The 22,797-nt window shown below is 33.5% G+C and overlaps 2 protein-coding genes across 8 annotated transcripts in view; one reads left to right on the top strand and one right to left on the bottom strand.

Moving 5' to 3' along the window:
* The window catches only part of tenm1 (teneurin transmembrane protein 1), a 542,101-nt gene that overhangs the window by 370,217 nt on the left and 149,087 nt on the right, over positions 1 to 22,797 (top strand). For 6 of the 7 annotated variants that reach the window (XM_068221426.2, XM_009301393.5, XM_073952089.1 and 3 more), the window contains one exon: positions 6,398 to 6,636. In XM_068221426.2, the coding sequence (XP_068077527.1) occupies positions 6,398 to 6,636 (239 nt within the window). Of the gene's footprint in view, positions 1 to 3,901; positions 3,965 to 4,624; positions 4,701 to 6,397; positions 6,637 to 22,797 lie in introns of those variants that run through there. The other variant, XM_073952090.1, reaches the window with a different exon arrangement.
* Positions 1 to 22,797, bottom strand: part of LOC141385799 (uncharacterized) — a 460,928-nt gene that overhangs the window by 296,777 nt on the left and 141,354 nt on the right. The gene's annotated exons all lie outside the window — the stretch shown is intronic.

The raw sequence follows: 22,797 nt of genomic DNA, 5'->3' as shown, positions 1-22,797 counted from the left end.
TACTGTATGTCCTGTATACAGTATTTAATATACAGCATAGATGACATGCATATGAGTTTAAAGCATTTGCAAGCATCATTCCCATGCTAATGTGTACCAAGTCGATTTTCTAGTTTTAATAACATATAACTTAATATAACATAATAATAATATAATATATAAATAAACAAAATTGGTTATTTCTTTCTACATAAAAAATAAAATATTTAAAATAATTGTTAGACATATATATATATAACAGCTTTTGTTTTGTCTAACATGATTTATTACTATATATCAAATAATTAAATGAACAAACATGAATAATATAAAATGTAAAATAATCGATTTAAAATATACAGTTGAAGTCAGTTGAATTATTAGCCCCCCTGTTTTGTTTTTTCCCCCCCAATTTCTGTTTACGGAGAGATTTTTTTCGACACATTTCTAAACATAATAGTTTTAATAGCTCATTTCTAATTACTGATTTACTTTATCTTTGCCATGATGACAGTAAATAATATTTGACTAGATATTTTTCAAGACAATTCTATACAGCTTAAAGTGAAATTTAAAGGCTTATCTAGGTTAATTAGGTTAACTAGGCAGGTTAGGGTAATTAGGCAAGTTATTGTATAACGATGGTTTGTATGTAGACTATCGAAAAAAATATTGCTTAAAGGGGCTAATATTTTTTACCTCAAAATGTTTTTTTAAAAATTAAAAACTGCTTTTATTGTTGCTGAAATAAAACAAAGACTTCATTCAGAAGAAAAAATAATATCAGACATACTGTGAAAATTTCATTGCTCTGTTAAACATAATTTGGGAAATATATAAAAAAAGAAAAAAGAATTCAAAATAATTCTGACTTCAACTGTACATGCTTGGGGCGGCATGGTGGCTCAGTGGTAGCACTGTCGCCTCACAGCAAGAAGGCCACTGGTTTGAGTCTCAGCTGGGCCACTACCATATGTAAATATATTATTACATATATTAAAATATTAATATTTATTCAAATGTCTTCAGTTTATGCATTTTTTTGTCTGTGTTATCTTGCTTTAGCCATCTAGTCTTCTCTAAAAAAGGCTTTATTTTTTCTGTCTGAAATTGTTTTCTATATTCATGACATATTTGACAGTTATTCAAAAGTGTTTGCTTTAAAAAATGAGACCCAAACAATGTTGCATCTTGACTACATGAATTTGAGATTTGTGCTAGAAAAGCAGTCTGTGCGGTGGAATATTTATTTTCAGACAGTCAAAATCTGATTTGTAAAACTGTGATCTCCTGTGTTCACACCTGCTCTTTTCTGTCTCTTTTTGTCTTTTTACGTTCATCTCACTCCTTCCCTTTGTTTTTCAGAGTGTTAATTGATATTTATTTATTCTACAGTAAATAAAGACAGGATTAGTTCTGCGTCTCTAAGTGTGAAATTAACTTTCTCTTTTTTAGTGGCTGAGGTAAACTGCGGTTTTTCTCTCAGAGTCAAGCTTCATTTTTGCCATTCCATGCTCATTTAAATGCTCTTTTCAGGGCTTTGTAAGATGTCCATGTAAGACACTGTACACAAATAACCAAAACTTGCTTGAGCGGATCTGCACATATCCTCATTGACTCAGCTCGCCTACATCTGACCCTGAAACTGTATCAACTGTACATTTTGAGGTTTCTTTACATTTTGACATTGGATCATCTTACTACTGCAAGTCCTTTGGTACTTTAGTTGCTATGGTAGGAAAATATGCTCTTATTAAGGGATTCACCTAGCACTATTAATTAATTACTAAAATTAAAACAGCAATGCCTTGAATTGACACTAATTGAATTAGTAAATATAGTAAATATCTAAAATAGAATTAATAAAATTTAACTGGATTTTGCAAAACTGAAATGCCAATATTTTGACATCAAATGGTATTTTTGATGTACTTGTATGCAATAATATTAAAAATAATAATAATAATAGTTGTTGTTATTATTATTAGTAGTATTGTTATTGTTGTTATTATTGTTGTTCTTAATACTATTATTGATATTATTGTTGTTGTTGTTCTTGTTGTATAATAATAATAATAATAATTAATAATAATAATAATAATAATAATTGTATAATATATTAAATTAGTTGTGATTAACACACACAAGTAGCTAGTGATGTAATCAGTTTGTATAATTTGTCATATATATTTTCACTGCAAAATTGCTATATTTTATAGGCTTGTTCTTTTGTGAGCGTCTTACATTAGCACAGTCTTATTTGGTAAGTTTGTAAGGCCCAAATGTCCCAGAAATATAGTAAAACCTGAAACGACCCATTTTGTGGGTGCCTTTGGGAAGTCACAACAATAAAAACAACATCATAAATGGGCTAAACAGTGTTTCAATAAAAAAAAATCTGAAAATGCCAAAGCGGCGCATAGGGGGTAGGGTTTAGTTTTGGGTGTAGTAATTAGCTAAATTTAAACAACAGCAGATGGAACGTCCCTACTACAATATAAACATGGACCCGCATGTGTGAGTGTTTGTGTGTGTGCGTGCATGTGTGCAGTTTTTCTCCATCATCTTCAATCCATATTGATGTCATCGTGCTTTTTTTTCTGCCCCATCAGCATATGAACTTGTAAATGTGTTTAGACTGATCTACCTTTCAATGATTTTGGTCCTTTCTATCGATTGACCCTCTGTGTCTTTGGAAGAGTTGCACACGTTTACTCTGTTCCAGCACTCGCTGATGTTGCAGAGGGATCAATCGCTGTAGAGAATCTATGTGTGTCTTGGGAATTTGAAGATCTTTCTTCTGTTGCCTTTGGGCTTTTGACCTAAAAGCTGTAACCAATTTCCCCATAGCTATCTGTCAATCTGGCTGTCATCGTGATGACATGGCTAAATGGCCTTGTATCTGTGCCTGTGTGTCACATACTGTAGACTTACCACATGTCCTGATAAAAAGGGAAATTTGATTTTAAATTAGGACAATAGCTACAGGTGCTTTTAGAAGTAGGATAGTTGACATGCAGTGTCCTAAATCGTGTAACTGGTAAACTTCATGTGAAATTGGTAAACTTAAATTGGTAAACTTCATCTGAAATACTTTGGTTGACTTTTTATTAAATTATGACATTATGCACACATACAGTGCTCAGCATAATTGAGTACATCCTATTTTTTTATATTTTAGCATTTTCTCAGGCAATATGGGCAATGTTTTTTGGTGCATTTAAATAAAACAGATTCATTAAACAGATATATTTATTAAAATAATATTTTAGTCACCAAACATATTTAGAAATTGAAAGATAATACAATTAAATTCAAGCAAATTATTGCAAAAAAAAAAAAAACTTTGTATTACATCCTACAAAATTTCAACAAAATATTATAATTATTTTGCTTCTCTTGATTTTTCCTCTTTTTAAAATTTGTATTTATTATGCTTTTATAACATATAAATTTGGGTGTATTAGTTTTTGGACAATTATCATAAGTTATTTGGTTTTAGTACTGTCTAATCTAATTTATATGCACAAAAATTATATTATATAACTTCCTATTAAAACTATTAACTTTAAAGATGGTTTTGTAAGGGGTGTAATTATAAATACTGAGCACTGTATTTCCAAAACTAATTTATTCTTGTTTTTACAATTAGGCACTTAAAGCTACAGTTGTTAGTTAATTAAGCAAGATACTAAGCAAGACAAATGTTACAGTATTGTAACAGATGCACTATTCTGACATCAATACATTCTGTATATAGAGGTGTTAGTGCTGGTGTCTGGAACCTTTTTCAGCAAAGAGCCATTTCTGATTTTTTTTTTGGCAAATGCATTTTTTAAAGATTACGGTTGGGGTTTACTATAAACTATAAATTACTTGTATAAATAATACAGATTTAAACAAAACCTTTATTTATCTCTAGGCATGGGCCGATAGAAGATTCTGACGGTACGATAACCCTGGACAAAAATATCACGTTTTCATGGTATTGTGATTACTGTTTTAAAATAGATGTTGTTTTTACACACAAGAGGAACTTATCTTGGTGATAAAAGAAAACAAATAAACAAGTACAATGTAGTAGTAAATGTTCCATCTAACATTAGCTAAAATCGAATTGGGCTGTAAACTGTAAGTATTGTGGATTTTCACATTAACCATTAAAGTCACTGACACATGAAATATTATTATACAATGTTAAAGTAATGTTTTATGTATGTTTTATTTTATTTATGTACTACAGCTATTTAAATTTGTAATAAATCATTAGTAAATATAAGTAATGGTAACTAAGATTAATGAATGCTTTATAATTATTTGTCATTGTTAGATCATGTGAACATATTTAAGTACCAAATATTACCATTTAATATTTTGTTATACATTTTAACTGTACATTTTAACGTAAATTTAACTTTACTTAACATTAATTCTTACTTAATATTTTTGCTTTAATTGCCTTATTTTATTTTCTTCAACATAGAAGTAAATTTTAATACAGCTTAAAGATTATAACAATTACAAAAGTAATTGCAAGTATTTCATTGGTGTACATGTATACAAAGTGTGTCTTTTTATGTTTGTAAAAATGTGAACATCTTAATATTTAAAAAAACAAATGATTTCTTATCCTTTTTGTTTTTAGGTAACTGCCTGCCACTGTAACATCAGATAGCACAGGATAACGCAGGACTGTGCATCTCAGAGTAAATTGTTTTTAAGTAGGCACCTTTTAATTACTCTAAGAATGGACTCCTCTGTGTAATTAATATCATAATTAATGCAAGGGATGTTATCTATTAATAATGGCTCATTAATCTCTGGTGCTAAATATCTGTAATTAAATGCACGTGAGAGCAAATGACTCCAATTAGTAACCAAAGCAAGCGAGAGCGACTGCACCTCTTGCTTTTCCTCACACCATTTCTGTCTTGATCTTTTTGGCTCTTTTTGGCTCTCATTGACTCTTTCCTAATGGTGGATTGTGAGTTTGGTGTTTTTTGAGCTATTAAGGCAAGGCACTGCAGATGAATATGGTATAATATGGTATGAATAGAATAATAATAATAATAATAATAATAATAATAATTATTATTATTATTATTATTATTATTATTAGTATTAGTATTAGTATTAGTATTAGTATAACGGTATTAACCCAATAGTGTGATTACATTCAAAATTCTAAAGGTTTTTGTATAAGCTTTCAAAAAATTGTATATTTAAATATGCAAATAAGGCTTATATATATATATATATATATATATATATATATATATATATATATATATATTTATTTTTTTTATTATTTTTTTTTACGTTTTAAATTAAAAGCTGCTTTATTTTAGCCAAAATAAAACAAATAAGACTTTCTCCAGAATAATAACTATTATAGGAAAAACTGAAAAATTCCTTGCTCTGTTAAACATTCCTTCATTCATTCATTCATTTTCTTTTCGGCTTTGTCCCTTTATTAATTCGGGGCTGCCACAGCGGAATGAACCGCCTCTGATAAACATCATTTGAGAAATATTAGAAAAAGACAAAATAAATTATAATAATTTTGACTTTAACTATATATAGTCAGGCAAATTAAGTATGAACATCAACATACAGTATCCGTCTGTAAAAGCATTTAAAAATCATACAGTTGAAGTCAGAATTATTAGCCCCTCTTTGAGTTTTTTTTTTTTTTATATTTCCCAAATTATTTTTAACAGAGCAAAGAAATTTTCACAGTATATCTGATGACGTTTTTTTCTTCTGGAGAAAGTCTTATTTGTTTTTTATCGGCTAGAATAAAAGCAGTTTTTATTTTTTTTAAAAAACATTTTAAGGTCAAAATTATTAGCCCCTTTAAGCTATATATTTTTCCAAAAGTCTACAGAACAAACCATCATTAAACAATAACTTGCCTAATCACTCTAACCTGCCTAGTTAACCTAATTACCCCAGTTAAGCCTTTAAATGTCACTTTAAGCTGTATAAAAGTGTCTTGAAAAACATCTAGTCAAATAAATTTTACTGTCATTATGGCAGAGATAAAATAAATCAGTTAGTAGAAATGAGTTATTAAAGCTATTATGTTTAGAAATGTGTTTAAAAAATCTCTCCGTTAATCAGAAATGAGGGGAAAATAAACAGGGGGGCTGATAATTCAGGGGGTTTAATAATTCTGACTTCAAAAGCCTTTAAAATAGCATGTATTAATTCTACAGAAAAAAATAATAATATAGTGCGACAAAAGAACATTTTCCATTCGACTGAATTTTTTTTTTACGAAAAGCCAAAAAAGCCCCAAATCCCAAAATTTGCATTTGCATGAAAAAATACTTTTGCCTGTAGTGTCTCGCCTTAATAACCAAATTAATTTGACAAATCAAACAGAATATAACACTGTAATTCCTTTCGTCCACAGGCACTTCCTGTTTAAGCACGGTTCAGGTTCCTCTGCCATTTTCAACGCAGCCAATCAGAATTACCCCCTGACGTCCAGCACGGTGTACTCGCCGCCGCCAAGACCCCTACCCAGAACCACCCTCTCCAGACCGCTCTTCTCCTTCAGTAAACCCTACCGCTGCTGTAACTGGAAATGCACAGCTTTGAGCGCCAGTGCAATTACGCTGACTCTTGCTCTTCTGCTGACGTACATCATCGGTGAGTCTCTTATCTATGACTCTCTCTCTCTCTTTCTCTCTCTGGCTGGTCCATGGCTGCTGTCATGCTGGTTGGGGTCATATGGAATTAGCAGAACTCACACTGTGAAAAACTCTATTAGAGAGATGAATATTTATGAACGAGGGATGAGGGAGAACGAGAGATGAAAGTGTAAATATCCCACAAGGCCATTCAGAGGTTAATGGTGTTAAAGTTTTGTTTAGCCAAGTCACCGTCGGTGTGTGTGGGAAAGAGAGAGAGCACCTTAGTGTGTGATCTTAATTTTCTTCAGCGTTCACCCTCTCACGGGCGTTTCTGTTGAAAATTGCATGCACAAAAAAAAATGATGTGTGTTTTAGAGGAAAACATTAGGGTAAAAGGTTTCATCCATTAGTGTTTGAAAGGCGGCAGTTAATAAAGTTTCTGGTCAGAAGTTCACTCGCAGTCTCTTAAACACTAATCATGTGTTTCACGCTAATGAAACGAGGACCTCTAGAATTCCCAAACACGTTTTAATGATTGCTGGGCATATCTGATGTTCGTAATGTTCATTTATGTTTTACGGTGTGTAAATCTGCTGAACTATAATCTCAAAGTAGATGAAAATCACATTCGGCTTGAAAAACAAAGATTTTGTCATATAATAAATATACATTTCAAGTATTTTTAGCGCTTCACTTTTTCCACATTTTTTTATGTTACAGCTTATTCCAAAATGGATTAAATTCATTTATTTCCTTAAAATTCTACACACAATACCCCATAATGACAATGTGAAAAAAGAGTTTTTGAAAAGGTTGCAAATTTAATACACATAAAAAAACCTGAAAAATCATATGTACGTAAGTATTCCCAGCCTTTGCTTAATACTTTGTTGATGCACCTTTGACAGCAATTACAGCCTCAAGTGTTTTTGAATATGATGCCACAAGCTTGGCACACCTGTCTTTGGAAATTTTTGCCCATTCCTCTTTGCAGTACTTCTCAAGCTCTATCAGGTTGGATGGGAAGCGATGATGTACAGCCTTTTTCAGATCTCTCCAGAGATGTTCAATAGGATTTAGGTCTAGGCTCTGGCTGGAGTTGTTGTGAAGCCACTCCATTAATATTTTGGCGATATGCTTTGAGTTGTCCTGCTGGAAGATGAACCGTCGCCCCGGGTGAGGTCAAGAGCACTCTGAAGCAGATTTTCATTCAGGATGTCTCTATACATTGCTGCATTCATCTTTCCCTCTATCCTGACTAGTCTTTCAGTTCCTGCTGCTGAAAAACATCCCCACAGCATGATGCTGCCACCACCATGCCTCACTGTAGGGATGGTATTAGCCGGGTGATTAGCGGTGCCTGGTTTTCTCCAAACATCCTGGCATTCACTCCTAAGAGTTCATTTTTAGTCTCATCAGACCAGAGAATTTTGTTTCTTATTGTCCGAGAGTCCTTCAGATGCCTTTTGGCAAATTCTAAGCAGATAGTGACTTCGGTCTGGCCACTCTACCATACAGGCCTGATTGGTGGATTGCTGCACAGATGGTTGTCCTTTTTAAGGTTCTCCTCTCTCTACAGAAGAACGCTGAAGCTCAGACAGAGTGACCATTGGGTTATTGATCACCTCCCTGACTAAGGCCCTTCTCCCCCGATCACACATATTAGATGTCCGGCCAGCTTTAGGAAGAGTCCTGGTGGTTCCAAACATCTTCGACTTATATAAAGGCCACTGTGCTGAATCGAACTTTCAGAGCAGCAGAAAAAATTCTGTAACCTTCCCCAGCCTTGTGCCTTGAGACAATCTTGTCTCGGAGGTCTACAGACAATTCCTTTGTCTTCATGCTTAGTTTGTGCTTTGACATGCACTCTCAACCCTGGGACCTTATATAGACAGGTGTATGCCTTTTCAAATCAAGCCCAATCAACTGAATTTTCCACAGGTGAACTCCAATTAAGCTGCTGAAACATCTCAAGAATGATCAACGGAAACAGAATGTTCCTGAGCTCAATTTAGAGCTTTACGGAAAAGGCTGTGAACACTTATATACATTGGATTTTTCACGTCTTTTATTTTAAATAAGTTTGCAACAATTTCAAAAACTATTTTTTCACATTGCCATTATGGGGTATAGAGTGTAGAATTTAGAGGAAATAAATGAATTTAATCTGTTTTGGAATAAGCTGTAACATAAAAAATGTGGAAAAATTAAAGCGCTAAATACTTTCCAAATGCACTGTATTTACACCACTTTTAATTAATTTCACTTATCATTTTATAGCGCTTAGATCAGTTTAACAGTTACTTCTATGATACTCACACACACACACACACACACACACACACACACACACACGCAATTCACACAAACTTCCCTCTAAATGAAACTGAATATGTGGGGATTCTGATTTGATCATTTTTTGTGAGAAATAGCAAATGAGTCATATGTTATTCACAGCTTTTATGGCACTTTAATAGTTTTTTTTTTCTCTCATGACAACCTTAGCCTCATGATGATGAATTTTAATATTGGGGTGAACTATTCCCTTAATTATGCCAGAGAACTGGGCTTCTGGATGTGCAAGTGAGTGTGTTTGCGCTGGTGATGTGCCGTTAATGATCGCGCGGCCGTCTTTCACCCTGTCGTTAGTGGCACTCTGTCTAAACAGATGCAATCCGTCTGCATTGTCTCTTGGCTTTCATTCTTATCTAACAATCTAAATGTGTTCTCAGTTCATTTTCTGGCCGAATGAAGGGAAGCAAAGGGATAAAGGGAATAAAGATAAAGGGGAACATAAAGAAGGAATGAATCTGCATTATCTTCACATGCTGAACAAAAACTTTTGTCCTGTCGAGTAAAAGCATCACCGCTGAGAAGAAAAGGATCCATAAAACAGGGGAACTGGAAACCTGACTGCGTTGTGTGCCGATGCTGAAGTGTAATTTAATCGGCCAATAGGCAGATCGTAAATATCCTCTTTGAAACATTCTATTGTGTTTAGGTTCATTTTAGGTTTGTGTTATGGCTAGAATCAGGGTATTGTAATGCATTGAAAACATTCAGCATTTCATACTGTACACTGATGGATGGGGAAAAAATGCAGATAAAAAAACACAGATCACTACTCATTTGTGCTTAATAAACTATTTATAGACTGTTGATATTTTGTCTTCAAAAATTGAAATAATAATATTATCATTTAGAGTGTGTATTTGCAGAAAATTATTAATATATCAGGAAAAACATATTTCTGAAGCTAAAATATTGGTACTGTGTTGTCTAAAATGAATAATACAAGCATGTCCGAAAACCTAGCACCTTTCTTTGATTTTGTGCCCAAAAAAAAAAAAAGAAAAAAAAAAGAAATAACTTTCCATATATTTAAAAAATAATATAAAATGTTAAATTAAAATATAATACTACATATAAAGTATAAATACCTCCAGCTTTAGTTATATTTTGTAATTAGATGGCAAATAGATGAAATAATATGATATGTATAAGTTTTTCACCTCAACTAATTTTAAATCACCACATTAACTTGTCGATTTTAGTCACATTATTGAAGTGCATTACAGACATGTAAACCTTAATCAAACTATTACTATCTTGTAGGATTATCACCGCATTTTGCGACAGAATAATACACACATGTTTGTTTGGTACTATTCTCAGCACCTACCGAGTCAGTGAAGAGCACAGACACCAGCATCAGGAATTAAATTCCAAATCAAATGGTATCAAATTCCATTAAACAACACTCTATCAGCAGTCCATACAATCCAATATTTTCTTAGTCACGAGGGGCATGCATGAAATGTTCCTGAATAAAAGTGAAGGTGCCAAACTGCAGTTAAAGTCGACAATTTAAAAACGAAACACCCGATATTAGATGAAACTCTGGATGAAGTGTGGATAGCCTGCTGACGCAATGACGTTAAGTGAATTGAGTGCTGTAACTTGGAAAACAGGATCATTCAAAAAGCGCTTCATGTAAACACCTAATCATATTATTGTATTATTTATATTTAGGCAAATAATTTGGATTACTGATGTCCATGTAAACGTAGTCAATAATAACCTGAATATTGACAGAACACTTCAATTTTATTACTTGAAAACTAAATTTGCATGCACAGATATAAAGCCACGCTTGCATATCAGTCTTTAAATGCTAGAAACTCGTGCAATCTATCGGTGCGATGGGGGCGTGGGACGTCTACTTGGCTCAGTACCAGGTCTTCTACAGTGGTTATATTTTTCAAGAGTACGATCAGTGTGTGGACAGCCACTCCCCACCACACGACATACTGATACAGTTCAATAAATTTTCACTAACATGTAATCCAATCCACCTTTTATCCAGTTTTAAGTTAGAAATTCACAAAGAAAACTTGAAGCACTGTAGTCTTTCAGTTCTCGTAAACCTTTGATAAAACTTACGTATGCAGCTATAAATAAATACATCATCATTACGGCATCATTACGTCATTGCAAAGAAAAGTAAATAAAAGGATTATTCTAATGGACAGATTGCGATACAATTCCTGTACGAAATTTTGTCTTTCTTATTCCTGTATTACGATAAGCAGTCTTATTTTATATGAAGTTACATTAAAATATAATACTATATACTATATAGCTGTATATGTAGTGTGTGTGTGTGTGTAAATACAATATATATATATATATATATATATATATATATATATATATATATATATATATATATATATATATATATATATATATATATAAGTTATAGATAATTAAGTTATAGATAAGTTATATATATAAGTTAGAGATAATTTGATGAAATTCTGACAGAATTAAATTTGCTTGGATTTTTTGAGACATGGTGTACACACACACACACACACACACACACACACACACACACACACACACACACACACACACACACATATATATATATATGTGTGTGTGTGTGTGTGTGTGTGTGTGTGTGTGTGTGTGTGTGTACACCATGTCTCAAAAAATCCAAGCAAATTTAATTCTGTCAGAATTTCATCAAATTATCTCTAACTTTAATCATATATTTTTTTAATTTGATGGCAAAGAGATGAAATTATATATGTATACGTTTTTCACCTCATCTGATTTATATCACCGCATTACCTTGTTAAACAAATATTGACAGAACGCTTCAATTTTATTACTTGCAAAATATATAAGGTCGCACATAAATAAAGCAACATTTGTTTATTTAATTGCCTGACGGTCGTGCATCTGTTGGACAGTGCGATGGGTGCATGGTGCGTCTTCTTGGCTCAGTATCATGTCTTTTACTGTGGTGATATTGTCAACAGTATGGTCAGTGTGTGGATAAACACTCCCCACCACATGACATACTGATCCAGTTCAATAAATTTTCGTCAGCAAGTAATCTAATCCACCTTTTGTCCAGTTTTTAGTCAGAAATTCACTAAGAAAACCTGAAGCATGGTAGCCTTTCAGTTCTCTTAAACCTTTGATTAAACTCTTATCTTCATTCGAAAACACATTTTTATTTAAGCCTCACTCAGCTAAAAATAAATACATCATCATTACATCATCACCAAAGAAAGTAAATAAAAGGATTATTATAATGCACAGATTGCACTATTACTCCTGTATGATATTTAGTCATTCTTATTCCTGTAGTACCATAAGCAGTCTCATTTTTGTATGAAATATTATTGCTTTTTTTTTTATTTTTATTTTTTATTTTCTGAGACACTCTGTGGTTGTCATTTTCTCTTAATAAATACTCTTTTAACATTTAGGCATGTTAAAAGTAGCTTATAAATATTAAACACACTTGACGGTTTTGATCAAAATTCATACATATTCTGTTTACCCAGAGGACTGCTCAAAGCTAATAGTTTGTGTTTTTCATTTTAATAAAACTGGCTTCACTTTTTATTTTATTTTTTTTTTATCCATGAAATATTCTAAGAAATATTGTGCAAATCACTAATTGGAGCAGAGACTGGTACTCTGTTAGTTACTAATAGCATTATAATATTAGCCAGAATATTTAAAAACACACACACTGGTGTAATGATGTGTCGCTTTATGGTTGAAGGCCTTTGAAGTAAATTTAATGGTGTTCAATCATAAGATTTCTTTCTGCTGAATTCTCTGGCTGTGAGTTCCGCTCAGGTGTGAGCATATAATTATCATTAGAGAAAGAATAAGGGACAGTTTGGAGTTCAGAGTTGAGATAAAGGTCAGATGCTTTAATAGAGTGTTTATCCTAAGAGAAGGGTTTTAATGGGTCTGTGTGTATATTTAATTGAATGAATTTAATGAGGCTGGATCGTCTGGCCTCTTCACAATTTTTTATTTTAACAAGCACACGTTAGCAACCAGACCTGCACACGCTATGAAGACATTAAGTGAGGTGTGAAAGTGTGTGTGTGTGTGTGTGTGTGTGTGTGTTTTTGTTATGTCCTAATTGAGTCAAGGACCCTGCAGGGACAGAGAGAGAATGGCAATCAATAATTGTTGATGAAAATGTATCAAAGGCACTGAGTGAATTTGTGTGTGTGTGTGTGTGTGTGTGTTTGTGTGTTTGTGTGTGTGTGTGTGTGTGTGTGTGTGTGTGTGTGTGCGTGTGTGTGTGTGTGTGTGCGTGTGTGTGTGTGTTAGAGATAGAGTCTTCTAGACCTTTTAGACATTATACTTTTTTTTTTTTTTTTTTTTGAGCTTCATGATACGTTGCCCCATAATAACAGTGCAGCACGGCAAACATTTTATTACGTGTGTGAGTTTTTGGAGCGTGTAGCAAAAGGTAGGTGTCTGTTAGTGTGTGTTTCTCGCTTCAGAGGGATAAATGTGAGGTGTTTTTGTATGAGTGCAATGACCCAGATAGCTGATAGTATCCAGGGGACTAAGTAAGATGGTTTCAGCGAGACCTCCATCTATCCAAACTAAAAATGTCAGCTCAAGAGGTAAAATGTCCTGCCACATCAGCCAGCTTTAATTATCCTGATTTATGGTGCTAAGATGTGCTTCAGCATCTGTCACGAGAGACGTCGGAAATGGAAGATACTGTAATGTTAAAGGAATCGAAATGTCATTATAGATTTTTATTTAATTTTACTTGATGAAATGATCATTTTTTTCTTGCAAAAATGTAAAACAAGGAAGCATTTTAAGTAGCTTTTTAGCAAAGCCTGTGAAAACTGTGACACTGCAGTCTGAAATTAGCATATCCTGTAATGTTTCTTTTGGCATAACGTACACTGCATAGGTGGGTGGTTATATGTTAATGAATTTGAGATTCCTCCAAGGATTTCAGGATGAGCTCTTTTCATCGTATTTTGGGGATAGCAAAAAAAAGTTTCTTTTAAAGGAAAGTTCATAAAGTTTCTTTATTAGTTTCATAGTCCTTGACTTCTTTCAGAAGATGGAGGACAATTGGTTCTCTTTTCAAAGAAACAGTGGAGAAACAATAAGGAAATTAAAACAAACAATGCAGTTAATGACTCTGCTGTGCTGACACTTGAAGACAACATAGGCTAATCCTGAAAACATAGCCAGATATTCATTTCTGGAGATCTGGAGCCGTAGCTAGAAGTATTTAGTCTTTAAAACGAAGGCTGCTCCCGCTGTTACCAGTTTGTCTAGTAGCTCACCATGTACATTGGCGGATTTGAGATACAGAGAGGAGTTGACCACAACAACAGCGTTCGCGTCAATGAACAGTTCTTAGAAAGCGGGTAAGTAAAAAAGAGAAGCCAAGAAATAAAATAAACAAGTAAATAACAGGGTGAGAATGTGGTAAAATCTGAAAATGTGGTAAAAATCAGGTGAGGGCGTTTTTTCTGGATTGCTTTTTAAAACTATTTTGTTTAGGGAAGTAGGTGGGTGGTTCAATCAGTTCTTTTGAAAACACTATTGGTTGGGTTTAGAAAAGGAGGAGAATAGGTCAGTAATTCAGTCAGTTGACAGCAGACTTTGGTGAATTCAAGTGAGAACAGCAGGAACGAATGGCACTCGCGAGAGAAATTTGACATCTGAAAAAGTGTACACATCGGCCTCTGATGGATTTACGAAAACAAAAACTGCTTAAAAAAAATGGCTCCTGGGACAAATTTGCTGGTCTTCAGAAATGCATCTAGGGGTACGTTTTCAGAATGGGCCTGGGTTGCTTGAAGAATATACAGTGACATCAAAAAGCAGTGAAAACCTCCTAGCTTATATATCTGCCTAAACATCCATGACAACTAGGGCTACACGATGTTGTAAAAAAAATGTATATCGAACATTTTTATTTTAATTTTAGTATTTATTCAAAGACCTTGAATAACTGGATTTGGAAATGAGTAATACTTTTATATTCTTTGGAATGATTTTCTAGAGTGCATTTGCAGAAAATTTAATGAACAAAATCCCAAATAAATAAAAAATATAGCAATGGTATAAATAAATACTTTGCAGGTACAGAAGTTAATCTGTCAAATGTACATTGAAGTCTTCATTGTATAAATAATTCAAAACAATTAATATTTTTTAAAGCTACATTGGCTAATGTGATAACTCCTGGTGCCCAAATGCTTTATACTTACTTGAATTGCTTGCTGATAACATGCAAGTGATAAACTTTCAATTTAATATGGTTACACCAAAATGACTCCACAATTTTTATGCGTTCTAAACTGTTAACCTTGTCAACTATTATCCAGACTCCACATTGCAGATCCTGCCATGTGACTATTGTGGATTTACACATTGCAATGTCGATGCTAAAAAGAAATATTGTGCAGCCTTAATGACAACCATTTATTTCAGAAATGATTTTTATTTGATGTTAATTTACTAAATGTAAAACACCTGTAAATGACTGGGGGTTTAGCATTTGTACTTGTATTACTTTGATTTTATAAATAGATGTTCTCTATCTTCCAAAGCATTTGATCATTTTGAGCATTTTTACTCACCATTTTTGAACTCTAACCATGTCATACAGTCAAACAAAGTCTCTTTATTTAGAAAGACATATTCAGAAAACCTTATATATTGACATGGGTAAATTTCTGAAAATGTATTCATTTTGATGCAGAATGACCCTATGACCCCAGAATGATAATTTGTACTTTTATTTAATTACTTTAGTATTAATTATTAATTTTATTATTTTTTTATTAATTGCTTTTTATTTACAATAACATTTTCTGAAGGTATAGCTGGGAAAATAAATATTAAACACATCAACATTTTTCTCAGAAAACATATTTCTAAAGGTGCCATTGAAATGTTTTAATTTTCCCCAGATGTTGGTAACAGCCAAATAAATCCATAAATGCAAACAAAACAATATTAATTCATTTACAAATGAAGTTATGTGTAATAAAATGAAATGACACAGGAAAAAAAATTTGATGAAGAAAGGAAGGTGTAGAAAGGCAGTGAAAGCGCAGCAGCAGCTGAAGTCTCTTAGTAGTTATTTAGGAACACTCAACAAATACTTGTTTTTTTTTTACTTGTACATACTACTTAATTAACATGAGCTGAATTTCATTTCAATTTCATTTCATTGGGACAACTTAGTTTTTTAATGTTCAATCTACATAATTTTGTTAAAAGTGTTAAGTTAACTTAATCTTAAAAAATGTTTGTTATATCATGAATGTATTGTGTGAAACCCTGCATATTTTACAGTGAACCCTCTGCCCTTTCTCGTTGTTAATAAATATTAGCTACATCAGTCCAACATCTACATTATCAGGATGATGAAGATGAAACCAGGGTGGACATTTCAGCAAGACAGTAATCCAAAACACCACCAAGGAAACTCTCAAATATTTTCAGAGAAAGAGAAGCACGCTGTAGAATGGCCCAGCCAATCACCTGACTTGAATCCATTGGAAAATAACAAATAAAAACCAGATTTAATCGGCGAGACCCAGTGAACCATCAGTATATACACTCTAGTGAAGTCTGTGAAAAACTTTAAAAAGAAATTAAAGAAATTAATTCTCCATATGAGAGGCGTCATTAAGCAGCCTTTTTGTTTAATGTGCTCAATACATTTTTTAATGTGCTAAATACATTTCAGTAGTTCACTACATTATCCGCGTGTCATTTCATTGTTATTACAAATAAAAAAATTCCGATTTTGTTTTGTTTTGTTTTATTTTATTTTTTTTATTTTTTTATTTTTTTATTTTTTTAACCAAAATCTGGTTCTATTCCATGTGATCAGCTCCTTTAGAAATATTATTCCCAGGAAAAAACATGACGTGTTCCACGCTCTATCTGCACTCTCTGTACCTTTTTGACAATCTTTGTACTTAAAGGTACATATTAATACCTAATTATTATTATTTGGGGCTTGTCATTTAATATTATGTGCCTTAAATGTACCAGTATGGGTCCTGAAAGTTCAAACATGTACCTTTTTGAAAAGGTACGGCCTCAGTGGTGGCTTTTGTACCATTATTTCAGAGAGTGTGTACTTTTACTGAAGTTGGTACATGATTTGTGTACTTTGTGGACAAGCAGTAAATGATGGAGCAGGAATGGAGTGGTCCAGGACATGACGGTACAGAATGATGCCTGGTGCATGTGGATAAACGTGACGTCAGTGGAGAAGGCGGGGCAAGACATAAAACATTAAAAGCAAAAAAAGGAAAGAAAAGAAAAGGGTAGGCATATGCGTATGTCTCTGTGTGGGTGTACTTTCTCTCTGGTGAACCTGGAATCCGGTGCTCTATTATTCATTTTCACTTTATACACACATGCTGCTCCTGATGTTTTGCTTCTACCTGACACATACATAATACAGCAGCTATATATGCATACTGTATATGTGCACACGCATACGCGCATCTACATTTTTACTAGGGCTGTCAATCTCCAGTGAATGATTTCATGCTTATTCATGGCTTTCATCTTTGAAAATAATGTGATGTATTTTAATCATCTGCCTTTAAGGGATTTTCACTGCAAATATAGATATATACAAATAATTCCATTAATTAGCGGGAGCCCTAGTTCTTACCCACGCACTAATGATTTTTGCCATTTTCCTAATTTGAATTTGTGAAAAGGACTTCATGGCTTCAAAGCAGCTGAAAATGAATGCATGTTTATGGGTCATAATGTGTCTTTTATGATCAAACGCTAGATCAATTTACAAAAAACCCTCCAGAACCTACAAACCCCACTCAGCAGAGGAGCTTTCTGTCATTTCTCAAAAAAAGAGGCAAAATCAAACAGTTGCTTTGTGTGTGTGTGTGTGTGTGTGTGTGTGTGTGTGTGTGTGTGTGTGTGTGTGTGTGTGTGTGTGTGTGTGTGTGTGTGTGTGTGTGTGTGTGTGTGTGTGTGTGTGTGTGTGTGTGTGTGTGTGTGTGTGTGTGTGTGTCTGTGTGTATCTGCGTGTATCTGTGTGTTTGCATATTTGTTTACAGAGAATAAAGACTCACCCTAAGGCTAATAATGGAGGTTTTGGGCGGATAGATAGGAGAGCATGTTGTTTAGAAGGCATACATACTCATTTACAGTATTCGTGTATGTGGTGGTCTTTGTAAGTGAAGTGCTAGCGGTCACAGAGAACTATCTAGATAAACCACAGTTTCTAAAGCTGGTGCTTGAGACAAATAAACAGGCTGTGAGGTGAAGTAGTTTAACCCCCTTTGGTTACAGCTCATTCCGATTGATTGGATGATGGCTTTATTAACATGTTACTCCGTCCCATGAGAGGGATTTTATAATGAAACTCAAAACGTTACACTTAAAGAGAAGAAGAAGGCTGGAACCTTGTTGATGTAAAATAAACACAAAGCAAAAGAAAGGAGTCATGGCCTCACAGATGACTACCTCACAAACAAAAACTAAAACAGCAGCATAAAATGTCCCAGGTCTCATTTATAACAGTGGACTAAGTAGAAAACATGGGTTGAAATGTGCATACAGTATGCCAGTGGTTGTGATCTATAAAAACAGACTTTACTGGAGAATGTGCGCAGCTGTAAGTAAAGTCCAAGTTAACATATTAAACATTAAATCATCATGAGCCATCATCAATGCATTTAAAATGTAAAACTTATTGAAAATCATGTGAGAATTTATAGGTCTTTTGTCTGTAACTATTTACAGTAAGACTCCATTTGATAACATCAGGTAATTTAACTGAAGTCAGTGTAATGACAACTACAAAAGCATTTATTAATCTTAGGGGATGTAAATTTCTTAGTTAATGCTTAACAACACATTAACATCAAGAGTTATAATCCTTTTTTTTATATAAGTAATAAAGTTCAGTTGTATTTTTATTAACTTTAGGATATAATTAAAGGTGCAGTAGTTGATCTGCCTAAATATTAAACGGTTAGCATAATATTTTTGAAACACAATCCCTCCCCTCCCCTATTACCCATTCGTTTGGGGGGACTAAAAAGTTTTAAAACATAACATTACCTGTCTAAAAGAAATACTTCAGCCATCGTGTCATCCTTCCTCCAGAGTGCAAAAGTAACTCCAATATTGATTCAGGATTTTACAGTTTTGATTGAGGATTTGTTTTTACCGATGTCTGCACATGAACGCGCAGAGCTTGTGCGCGCACTAATGGCGGATCGACGTGAACAGAGGTGCGCAGATGTACAAATCTACATTTGTTGACAAACAGTTTGGACTACTTATCAGAATTATGGGAATTATCCGCCAGACAAATTTTAATTGGATAAACATTTTTTAGTCTTATGCCTTACCCAGAATATAAAAATACATTTAAATACATTTAGATCATTTACTTTTATCATTACTATTGGAATGTAAAGAGACTTTTAACTAGCACAACAACAAAAAAATGTTTCTGAGGACAATCACCTACTGCACCTTTAAAGCTGAAAGCAGCTATGAAAGTGACCTCAGAGCTGATCACCGATTTTTGTAGCTTAGCTTGACATCGTGATAATATGATACTGTATATCATGATAAAATTCAGCGATTAATTACAAAATGAAAATTTAAAAGCCAACACTCATCCAATCCCACAATAACGAACGTACAGCCAATGTACATGCAGTACAATGGCTGGAAAATACCTGTAATACACTGTGAGATCAGCAAATGAATTTCCGCATCTGATCAAAGGAAGGCATTAACAGCAGATATGTAACCAGTGCAAGTTTCTAAATAAATGACTATATGTAAATGACAGAACTTAAAATAATATGTTTTTATACTATTAGCGTTGCTAAGTGTTAAATAACTAACATCGGGTCCAAAGTGTTTCTTAAGAACCAAAAAAATCTAATCTGCCAACTAGCAGGATTTTTCATCAAAATGCATCCCTTCTGGTGCACTCAGTGCTCAAATTCACTCCCTCCTTTTCATTCACTCCTTTAAGTAGACTTTATTAGTGGACTAATGTAGGAATAGTGAATGAGGGTATAGGGGGTGATTTCAGGTACAGCTGACGGCTCTTTTGACAGGCTCATGGCAGTGTCCACAGCAGCAGACTTATATTCTCCTCTTTTCTTTTTGCTTCCTTTTACTAGGGCTGCACAATATATCGTTTCATCATTGCTATGGCAATGTGCACGTCCACAATAGTCACATCACTGGATGTGCAATATGAGTTTGGGTCATCATAGTTAATCAGACAATCAGGTTTGTTATCAGTTAATCAGGTTTGTGGAGTCACTGCAGAGTTCACTGCTAACCATAATAGAGTGAAAGATTATCTTCTGTATTATTGTCAATTTCAGGAGTTTAAAGCATTTAGAGACAAAAAAATTGTATCGTTTGTAACTTTTTAATTAACAATAATTATTTTGAATGAAATATACAGCTAAGACCATGTAATTTGTACCACTGTTAGACTCCCAAGAAAACCATAAAGCACTGTTTGTTTCACTCTTTCTGTCATATTTATGTGTGCTTGAAGAATATCACGATCAATATAAATAAATGAATTGTTTCCAAATAAAGCTATTCAGTTTATCTGGTGAAATTGTCTACATATTTTATACAAAACTAAATATTGCAATGTCAGATTTTTGAGTGACACGGTGGCTCAGTTATTAGCACTGTCGCCTCACAGCAAGAAGGTCGCTGGTTCGAGGCCCAGCTAAGTCAGTTGGGGTCAGACATTTTTGCGTAGAGTTTGCATGTTTTCCAAGTGCTGGCGTGGGTTTCCTCCAGGTCCTCTAGTTTTACGTGAATTGAATAAACTAAACTGGCCATATAGTGTGTATATGAGAGTGTACGGGTTTTTCCCAGTACTGGGTTGCTGCTGGAAGGGCATCTGCTGTGTAAAAAATATGCTGGACAAGTTGGTAGTTCATTCCACTGTGGTGACCTCTGGTGAATAAAGGGACTAAGACGAAGGAAAATGAATAAATGAATAAGTGTCAGATTTTTCTAATATCATTAACATTATATATTAGTACTCTACATGATGTCTTTTGTTTCATTTGATATAGTGGTAAGTTAACTTATGTTTTTACACCAATACACTTGCAAATCTGACGCTTAAACGGTGGTTATTGTAAAAGCTTGAATTATTCAGACGCTGTTAAATAAATGAGACATTGCCAATAAGTACAGGTGTAAAATATATATAATGAATATGTAATATAACATTTATTCAGCAAAATGGTCCCCTCTTGATTTATTCATTTTTCTTGTTAACTAACTGGATACTGAATGGCTTTCCTGAAGTAAATGTTACATGCTACGTGACATTGTTTACAAGCTGTTTTATTGATGCCTTTCTGAGGTTGAAACAATGATTGAGCAGTTGCAGGAGCTGCGATACATTTCAGTAAGTTGTACTGTTTCTTTTCCGATCTCGTCCATCACTGATGCTGAATTGCCTGGATCCTGCCTTCACTAACTGCAAGTTAATCAATCTGGAAATGTGACCGGATGGTAATTTTGCTTTTCAAACTATACTACGACTTGAATGGCTGCCATTGATTTGGCTGTTTTCATGTGACAGAAAACTATTAGGACTAAACAATAAATATATTTTAGAAGTATGATATACAGGACAACACACAATTACTTTTCACAATAAATAAGAAATGTTCCTGAAATCATGCATATTGTGTGGGTATTTAATTCTTCATGCTCATTCCATACATTTTTTTTTTTATTTTTACAAATTGATGATATTTTATGCTTAATATACAGTCTAAAAAGGACTTTTGTTTCTTGTTCAAACTACTTATTTAAAATGAGTTGAAACAACAGAATTCTAACATTTGTTGGAGATAACTTAATTGTTTTATGTTCAGTCCACTTAAGTTTGTAAACACAATTACGTTAACTTAACTGATTTTTGTTAGGGCAACATAAAAGAGTAGTGGAACCCATTTTTTGTGTGATGTTAATGTTCTGTTCTGCTTTGGTTGTTTAGTTTTAGTGTTTCTTGTTTCTGTGTTTAGTCTGACCTAGTTTGTTTCCATTTTCCCACCTCTAGTGAGTCTCTGTTTCTTTTTTTAAGTTATACTACCCCTATTCCTTGTTCTGTTGATCATATCCCTGTGTATTTAAGCCCTCAGCTCTTTCTGTTCACAGATCAGTTTCTTTGTTTATGTGGTGTTAATGTCTTGTGCTTCTCTATTTTTTAAGCTTAAATAGAAAAAGACACAAGTGAGACATTCAACATGGGCTCATTCTGAAAACGTAGCCCTTTCTCCCATTTCTGGAGATTGGAAATTATGAAGAATGTACGGATTCATAGTACATAGAATATTGAATTGAATTGAATTTTTATTTTAGACATTTTGTACAAAAATACAAATGTCCTATACATTTTAATATAAAACTGTTGAGGATAAAAACACAATGAAGCCCTGGGCTTGTTTCCATTGGATCCGCGCTGTTAAAAAAAAACAAAGTATGACTGCAAAATACAGCTGATGCATAAAACAAATACCTAAAACAGGAACAAAATTATTCACAAAATACATTTATTCCTTCATTCATTCCTTCCTTCTTTCATTCATCTTTTTGACTTAGTCCTGCTATTAATCAGGGTTCACCACAGTGAACCACCAACTTATCCAGCATATGTTTTACGCTGCAACCCTATTCACATATAAAATAAAACATTATCTCCTCATCAAACAACCATCTTTTGATTGCTTTTTTGAACCTCCTTAAGTCTTATTTCCTTGATCATGATTATGTACGTAGAAGTATGTACGGCTGC

The sequence above is a fragment of the Danio rerio genome, chromosome 5 (assembly GCF_049306965.1).
Source record: "Danio rerio strain Tuebingen ecotype United States chromosome 5, GRCz12tu, whole genome shotgun sequence".
Classification (NCBI taxonomy): domain Eukaryota; kingdom Metazoa; phylum Chordata; class Actinopteri; order Cypriniformes; family Danionidae; genus Danio; species Danio rerio.
The sequence above is the reverse complement of the archived record's forward strand: the minus strand, read 5'-3'. Positions and strand labels throughout refer to the sequence as shown.